This window comes from Priapulus caudatus, unplaced genomic scaffold, assembly GCF_000485595.1.
Source record: "Priapulus caudatus unplaced genomic scaffold, Priapulus_caudatus-5.0.1 Scaffold644, whole genome shotgun sequence".
In the NCBI taxonomy this organism is placed as follows: Eukaryota; Metazoa; Priapulida; class Priapulimorpha; order Priapulimorphida; family Priapulidae; genus Priapulus; species Priapulus caudatus.
The window spans coordinates 66,909-75,480 of NW_014577705.1; the positions used below are offsets into that span (position 1 = coordinate 66,909).

The following is an 8,572-nucleotide window of genomic DNA, read 5'->3' on the forward strand; positions in this document are numbered from 1 at the left end:
TGCAGTGGTAATATATGGAAACAGTTGCTTTACATACCTTATGAGTTATCCAATGTCATTGGTAAAATAATTTCCTATTAAAAACTCCAATACCATGATTATTAATTAGGCTAAGATATGAACTTTCATACATAAGTCTACATAAAAATAGTGCATTTGCTACAGATAGAATATGGGTTACATTTTACTCCGCTACATTATTAGTGCTCAGTTATTGAATTCTTTTGGGTATTTGGTATAATAAAGAATAAAACAAGCGTGAGCAGTGTGATTTGAAATGGCGATCAACGATTCTGGTTAACACACTATATAAGTGATGTAAGGGTCACGATTATCAACAATGCATATGGCTGCCTCTGATTTGGTGGTAAAGCAACTAATAAGTCGTGTAATTGGCCACTGCATTTGTCAATGCACTCCACTCGATTATATATATGAATATCTGTGAAAGCTTTTACACATCTATAATCACATGGACATCATCATTGGAGAAGCTCAGATATAAGGCATATATGCTTACATAGCAGTGATCTATGATCTAGATATGATCAATTTGTGAACAGACCATGCAGACTTAGCATGTTGTCTTGGGGTTTGTAAAAGCATGTTGGTTTACTGGTGCATGGTTGTGGGGTTTGAACTACTACGATTACATGTGAAAGCAGTACTCTAGATCTTTCTATGCACACGACGTGGCAGTGCGTAATTAACACTGATTGTACACTAACGCTCTCGACGATCGGTCATGGTGATGTCCTAATGTGTTGTCACACCCCCGTGTCCCCTAGAAGAGATTGGCGGAGACGTCGATGACGATGTATGCGAGATGGACGGAGAGCACATTGCCGAAGGGACTTCTTACAGTCATCTGAAGGTGCACTGTGTCCGAGTAGGGGCCCTGTATCGGCCTCAGCAGTCTCAGGCCGCCTGTTTCAATAATTGCGGCTTCAGTACGCGACTTAACTCGTTGCTGTCAAGTTTATAGACGTAGATCAAGAACAGCACAGTAAGGCTACTAGGTGCAAACATTAACCTGACAGAAACGTGTTTTAACCGTTGCCATTACTCGTTTATAATGAGAATGTGATCGTTTACACTAATTAGTGTTGCATAAAATTATTTAATTTTGAGATAAGTTGAAAATAAACCTAAAATACATGCGTATTTATCAATAATACATTACCAGTGTGTCCCGATTGACGTACATCAAACAGGTCTGATTGGTCAGCAATCAAGATCTCATATGTAACCTGTACCGCCTGCATCCCAGACCTGCAAAATACATGAAGTAGGCCATATATATTCTACATTATGGGTTACTTCTAGTACAATCAAACCTGTGAATGTGGTGAACGGATACCTATACACTGAGTGACAGTTATACAGTGAAACCACGTCTATAGAACAGATACCATCTATAAAGGCCACTTGGTTTCCTTTAAATGACCTTTTAATATGCACAGTTTAGACTATAATGTGTACATTGCCAAAGTTTTACTGGAATATTTAGTGAAGATGAGACCTGCAATCTAATAGTATATGGTACTTGGAAGACGAGTGATTGCCGTCGATCAACAGATCTCAGGGGCGTAGCCAGGATTTTCAAAGTTGTAGGCACGACTATCTGAGCGGACCGCCACCATCGGTTTGCGCGGAGCGCACAAGAAAATTTTTGGTTTTACAAACCCCCAGATGGCCGGAAACGGCCCTTCCCGAGTGTTCATTCTGGTTCCCTGGCCTCTTGCTAACTTGAGACACCTCATTCAATATCACTTTTAAACCCAAAAAACAAACGAGTTAAAATAGTGTTACGAACGAGTTAAAATGTTAAAAAACTGACAAGATCGGATCCTAGTCTTTTTCGGCGGGTAGAGTGTTGAATGAAACGGCACGCGATAGAAATGACAGCCTAGATGACAGAAGAATAGGTCACCTAATTTAGCCATATTCTTGCTACGTTCATTTCAATAGTTTTTCCTGTCCTAGACTCTTAAACTCGTCCAGCAAGCTTATGGATTTGAATTATGGGTGTTTTAAAAAAAAAGATAACTTGGCCAAAAAAAGTGTAGGCCCGGGCCTACAGTGGCTACATACTGGCTACGCCCCTGGATCTAGACCCACCAATACCTGACGAGTGCCTGCATGTTGGTGATGACGATGGGCGCCGGTAGCACGGCGATGCTGGGCAGATGGATCCACTGGTACGTGATGGTGTGCGTGAGATTGCCCGAGCAGGCCGTGTCGCGTACCTCGCACGTCTTATGACACAGGTAGCCGTCATCCACCCTGCAACACGGATGACGTAACGTGGTGACGTGTACATGCAAATAGCTCATATATATGTTATACCTCAGGGTTGTGGTGTCTTGTGGGGGGGGGTGTAAGGGCGGGCAGCTTCCCCCTAGATTCTAGAGGAAACTAAAATAAGAGCCTAGTAAATAAATCTAAACTAAGTAAGTCGTCGTGTTTTTATTCGTGTTTTACCTCGTCGCACACAATCAACCACTGCCCACACTTATGTACGCTTACTGGGAGCTGCGCCCCTACCTCGTCATTATTCAGGTGAGTGTCAATGTGTTTTCTCTCCCCCACGTATGACTTTGATCATGTTACGGGACTATACCTCTCATTATCGGCTGTAATTGTGGAATAGTTGGGTCAATGAATGTCGTGCTAGTATGGTATTAGCTGATCGGCTTCCATTGCGGACTGAAGGGTTGCACGGTTGGAGCTAGTCACTAATTTGTTGAGTTCCAGCAAAGAAACTATTAGCTAGTATACATGCACGGCTACGAATAAATGGTATAGAAGCATTGATCCCTAATAGTTTATTGCTCGCTTTTACAGACCTCAGTAAGATCGAAGTGTGATTATGGCAGTTTAAAAAACTGATTTCCCTGTGCGTACACATTTCTTCATGGATGCGCGCATGTGTTCACTGTGTCTTATTATCAAGCATATACGTACTTACAAGAAATTTGCGCGTATATCTTTTGTTGTGAGGTAATTTGATTAGATATTTAATTAAACGGGTAGCATATTCAAAATCAATTATAACATTTTATTTATATAAGATGCGGTCATTATCTAAATACAGCAGCTAAGAAAAAAACGACGCGCATATAACTACATTCGGATTCATTTTAGTTGTGAATTTGTCATCGCAGACACATGATGGTTAATCATGATGCTAACAGTAAAATATTGATTTTGGAATGGAATGTGATAGAAACACTAAACGATTGAAAGTAATTTCAATGGTAAAAAGTAATATTTTGGCGCGAGCAAGCCACATATTCGTAACACGATAGAAAGCGAAAAAGTTTGTGCGCACGTGTATGAGTGAGTAGGACTTAGGACGTGATTACAGTATGCAGATCTACATGTAACTGCATGTGGGTGTTTATATGTATATTAAAACATTTAATTGGCACCCGTTTAGATTACAACACGTGCTAGATCTTATCAGAGTTTTTAGAAGACAACTGTGATGTCATTTCTCTACATATATTGAAAATATCATATATATATATATATATAATTATATTTGCGGAATTCCTAGATGCATATACATCACCAGTGGCGGATCCAGAAATCTAAGGGGGCGCGTCCCCCTTAGAATTTGCAGGGCAAGGGTATTTTAGCCTTTGTACATCCTCCCCCTTTGAGCTCGCATGATTCGCCCCCCCCTAGAATTCTGATTTTACTTCTGGATACGCCACTGATCACATTGTCGGCATACAGATCTGTTCCCGCCTTCACATGTTGGATGCTATTATAGTGCTATTATATTGTTAGTTTGAAAGATAGAGCATCACCGATCTTCTAGATAGTTTGCAGTGATATAATAAGACGTAAGACGTGTTTTTATAATGCACTTCTGTTTATATCTCTTGGCGTTCATTCGACTACGCTTCTCTGTGATATACATTAACATCGCGTCCCAGCAATCGGCCCGCCCCCACCCCACCCACTTCTCTCGCTCCCCAGCGCTCACTATGTCTCTGACGCTAACTCGTTAAATTCCGCACGCTGCGCCGCATGTAGCAATACAAACTACAGGGTTATGAAAATCTACGATTCAACCCTTGCGATTGAACTCAAACGGTCGCGTGTCTTCTCTGGCGAGATTGATAGCACCATGGCTATCTATACATGCATCATAGGATTGGTGTTTATTGGTACCAATGCCCGGACCGTTTTAGCCAATGGCGACCGCGCTCGGACGTCCCCGGTGGCGCCATCTGTCAGCAGTCTAGAAGTCGTGCGGACTGACGTAGATGTAGATCTTTGCCACGGCTACGCCGGCGTACTGTCCGTTTGAGAATATCTTCATCTTGAGGCTGAGCTCGACCTCCTGCGGGCCCTTGAGTGGCTCCATGAGCGCTATGATCGCCTGGTTGGCGCCGACGCGCTTCAACCGGAAGCTTTCCTGCGTCGCGGCGACTATGCTCTGCGGCACGCGCGCGTTCACCATCTCCATCTCAAAGCGCAGCGTCGTCGTCGACCAGAGGGCGCCACGCATCGTGAAGAAGTCGAGGCCGCCGGGCCGGATGTGCATGTTCGACTGGAAGGCCAGGTGATTATAGCTGACGGCGAGCGGCCGGTTGATGCACGCCTGATCTCCCTGCTGGCAGACGACCGACTCTCGCGTGCAGCGACTGCGGGAAGAGGAAAACCAAGAAATCTGCATGCGAGCGAAACCGACTGCTAAATATAGTCGATACGGTATAATAGTCAAGTGGTGGAGACGATTTTAACAATCGTACGAGTGTACAACGTCGGAAAGAATTTGTCGCTTTTGATAAAAACAATTATTATGAAAATTTATTTGAATGGAGGGTATCCGAAAGTAAAGAGTTAGCAATGCAAATTTCTTATTTCCTACTTCTCCAGAAAGCGAGCAATATCTGGCCTAAATACGATCTATGTGTATACAGATACACTGCAAATTTTACATGTGTTTTCGCCGTACATCGGTAAAGGTGACCACCGTGTATATACTGGTATATCTGCATGCTGTGAAGTCCGGGCTGGAATTCGCAGAGGAACCCCAAACACCTCTGCTGCAAGCCTTAACAACAGCAAGGCCCCTAATATCTAACGTAGCTTCCACCAGGCATGAGATCTATTCCCGGGAATCGCGTATAATTATTCACTTATTTTCGACCAAAACGGCTAACTTGGATAGAAAAAAAACCAACAGACGCTTCTGTCAGGTCAACCAGGCAGTGGCTAAAGTGTAAGTGCAGCGTAGCTGGGGGTGGGTTAACACACTAACTATATAGCAGGGGTTAAAGCCGTGGCTGTGTGGCACACACAAAAAAGTAAAACTGGAAAGTAGCTAGTAGTTGTCAATATTTTGTTCGATATTGGCACTAAAAGATAAAAGAATGCTTTCAGGTACATTGTGAGTACAAAGCAATTGACGGTAATTAGCTTCTGTAATTAACCCTTCGTGTAATCAGGAGGCCCTCACTGGCTATTTTCTCGGCGGGGACGCCCTCGCCTAATGAACCATAGCGCTGACTGCGCTGCTTCAATAGCCTAAGAACTTACTTATTCTGGTCGGGATCTTTGACGTAGTTCTGCGGACAAGTGATGGTTATACATTTCTTGTCTCCCCTGGTGTTCAGGCAGAGTTCGTCCAGCTGGCATGGGTTCGTCTCGCATTCGTCGTTATCTGAAACGGCGGAGGAATCAAAGAAGCAAGAAGTAAACTATCATCAAGGACCGCGTACACTTGTATAGGTATTGATGTAACTATATCTCACTTGAACTATACTATATTGTTCTATATATTCTATACACTGTACCTCACAATTATATTGTACACTTAACATCCCGTGGGATTTACGCACATTTGCTGACGTACACCATTGGCGTGCGCACGTTTAGTTACACTGACGTATATAATCGCTTCTCACTCACTCTGACATAAACAATAAAACCTATGCTAGTGTAAACCGCTATAGAACGAATACCCGTCTATAAAGCACAAATTTCGTGCCTCCACCGAGTGTGTGGCAGATAGACGGACAGCTACATGACTATAAGGCCCACTTTAGTGATTTATTTTGAGTGGCCGTACAGTGTTGACCCGTGGTCACTCACCTTGGCACGTGCGCCCGTCAGTGCTTAGTGTGTAGCCTTGCGGGCAGGTGCACGCGTAGGAGCCGGGTGTGTTCTCACAGTAGCCTATGCACAAACTGCCTCGGCCTGACCACAGTGAGCACTCGTCGATGTCGCGACATGTTCGCTTGTCCTCGGCCAGCTGTCGGTAATAATAATTATCTCTTTTTCGTTATTTTAATTACTTTCCAATGTTTTTTTTTCATTTTTAAACCATATTAATTATTTTTTATTAATTATTCTATCTATTATTTGGTTTATTTAAACAAGAGATTAATATCTGGTTCGTGTGCAGGCGATTTAACACGGGTCCCGTGAACTATTTTTACATAAGGCTATAACCTTTTCCCACTGATTCGGATATGCTGTGAATACCTGGTAGCCACTATCACAGTGACACTGGTAGGATCCCCACGTGTTGAGACACTGCTGATGGCAGATAGTCGTTGACTCCTCGCATTCATTGATATCTGTATTGAAAATTAATTTTGCGTCGATAAATAGTAAATAAATCAGTCTATGAATCCTGAAATCCCAGTCAGTCCCGAATGTGAAAACTGATTTCCACTATGTAACCTATAGAGAAATCTATAAAAAAAAATGGCCAGCCAACCCTGCCCAAAGGTTATCAGCTTAGGAGTGGGGGAACAGGCTTCTATTTCTAACACTGTAATCAGTATTTCAATATTCCATCAATCAACCAATCAAATAATCAATCAATCTATCATTCAATCATTCAATTCATATTAGGAAGATAATCATGGCTAGAGTCAATCACGCCTCACTGGTGAAAATGCGTTTTCTGATGAAGAACTAAGCTATCTGTGAGGACGTGCAAGGATAACGACAATACTTGGCGACGAAATACCGCAAAGGCGACAATTTGACATGCACGTGTGAAAAACGCGTGTAAACTAGTCTATAGCTTTACAGACCTAGCAATAATATACGCGAAGTCGCGGTTAACTTGCTCATAAGGGTAGGTCGATTTCCAACGGCCACGGGTACGGGAGATTGCGTTGCTCTGACACATTCCTTATATTTTCATTCTATGACCAGTCCAGTCATACAATTCCTTATACCATCTTTCGTGATTACCTCTTTCTACAGTTCTGCTTCATGCTGAATTCTTACACATAACCCGTTATCTTGTAGCAACACCACCCTATACCTCTGCATATCTTTCCAGTTTCGTCGGCACGGAATCCGTCGTGGCATTCACATGTGTAGGATCCAGGCGTGTTGATGCAGTCCGCGGTGCGAGAGCAGATATAGGAGCCATAGCGCTCACACTCATTGATGTCTGCGTTAAAAAACGGATGCATGGTTCATGCTAACATGGTTCCACACGTACACGCACGCGCGCACGCTCGTATGAACGCACGCACGTACGTACACACACGCGCACGCTCGACCGGACGCACGCACGTACGTACACACACGCGCACGCTCGTACGAACGCACGCACGTACGTACACACACGCGCACGCTCGTACGAACGTACGCACGTACGTACACATACGCGCACGCTCGTACGAACGCACGCACGTGCGTACACACACGCGCACGCTCGTACGAACGCACGCACGTACGTACACACACGCGCACGCTCGTACGAACGCACGCACGCACGTACGTACACACACGCGCACGCTCGACCAGACGCATGCACAGAAGATCGAGACTAGGATTGACTATCAAAGACAGATTCCCATGTAGCGTATGATTACCAGCAGTACTAGGAAATCATCAAGTCGGAACAAAAAATATTCCTGAACGCATACATCAAGACTCTAACGAATAAAATATGCTCCTCATAAAAAATAATACGCTAGATAGGCTTTATGCTGGATGCCAATATATACAATGTCTGTGGAGAGATTCGATACTTCCATGCGGAATTTAAATGTCACTACTACAAAGAGTAAGATAATTATAATAATAAGAATTATACTAGGGACGATAAGAGGATAAGGGACATTAAGAACATAATGTAAAATCATGATGAACATTTTTTATAATTCGCTTCTGTCACTACACCGAATAACATATAACCAGCAGTCGACAGGGCGTGCATGAGGAGTAGGGATAGTACCTTCGCATATCTTGATGATGCCGTTGTAGATGTAGCCCGTCTCGCACTGGCAGGTGTAGCCTCCGGGTCGATTCCGACAGATCTGCCCGCCGCGACACTCGTGGGTCCCTGTTGTACACTCGTCCAAGTCTGCCAAGTAGTCAAGATGAATGAGCGCTGAGTGAAGTATGTACCGCAGATTTTTAAGTTTCTATCGTGTGTTATATATATGATGGAGGTTGAGATTACGTGTGCGTACGCAAGTGTAGGTATGCGCGCGCGCGCGCGTGTGTGTGTGTGTGTGTGTGTGTGTGTGTGTGTGTGTGTGTGTGTGTGTGTGTGTGTGTGCGTGCGTGCGTGCGTGCG

At 43.8% G+C, this 8,572-nt stretch overlaps 2 protein-coding genes across 2 annotated transcripts in view; both read right to left on the reverse strand.

The window, feature by feature from the left end:
• Window positions 1-45: 45 nt before the first annotated feature.
• LOC106812405 (fibulin-1-like) lies at window positions 46-2,336 on the reverse strand. Its single transcript, XM_014816276.1, has 3 exons — window positions 2,128-2,336; window positions 1,184-1,272; window positions 46-927 (listed from the first exon to the last, which is right to left on the reverse strand). Exons 1-3 carry the CDS (start codon window positions 2,334-2,336, stop codon window positions 785-787), a joined length of 441 nt encoding a protein of 146 aa, XP_014671762.1. The 3' UTR covers window positions 46-784.
• Window positions 2,337-3,047: 711 nt separating this feature from the next.
• Window positions 3,048-8,572, reverse strand: part of LOC106812400 (fibulin-1-like) — a 16,735-nt gene continuing 11,210 nt past the window's right edge. Inside the window, exons 5-10 of the mRNA XM_014816270.1 lie at window positions 8,228-8,356; window positions 7,304-7,435; window positions 6,508-6,602; window positions 6,115-6,274; window positions 5,560-5,683; window positions 3,048-4,661 (exon numbers count right to left, since the gene is read on the reverse strand). Of these exons, the coding sequence (XP_014671756.1) occupies window positions 4,256-4,661; window positions 5,560-5,683; window positions 6,115-6,274; window positions 6,508-6,602; window positions 7,304-7,435; window positions 8,228-8,356 (1,046 nt within the window). The 3' untranslated portion in view covers window positions 3,048-4,255. The remainder of the gene's footprint in view (window positions 4,662-5,559; window positions 5,684-6,114; window positions 6,275-6,507; window positions 6,603-7,303; window positions 7,436-8,227; window positions 8,357-8,572) is intronic.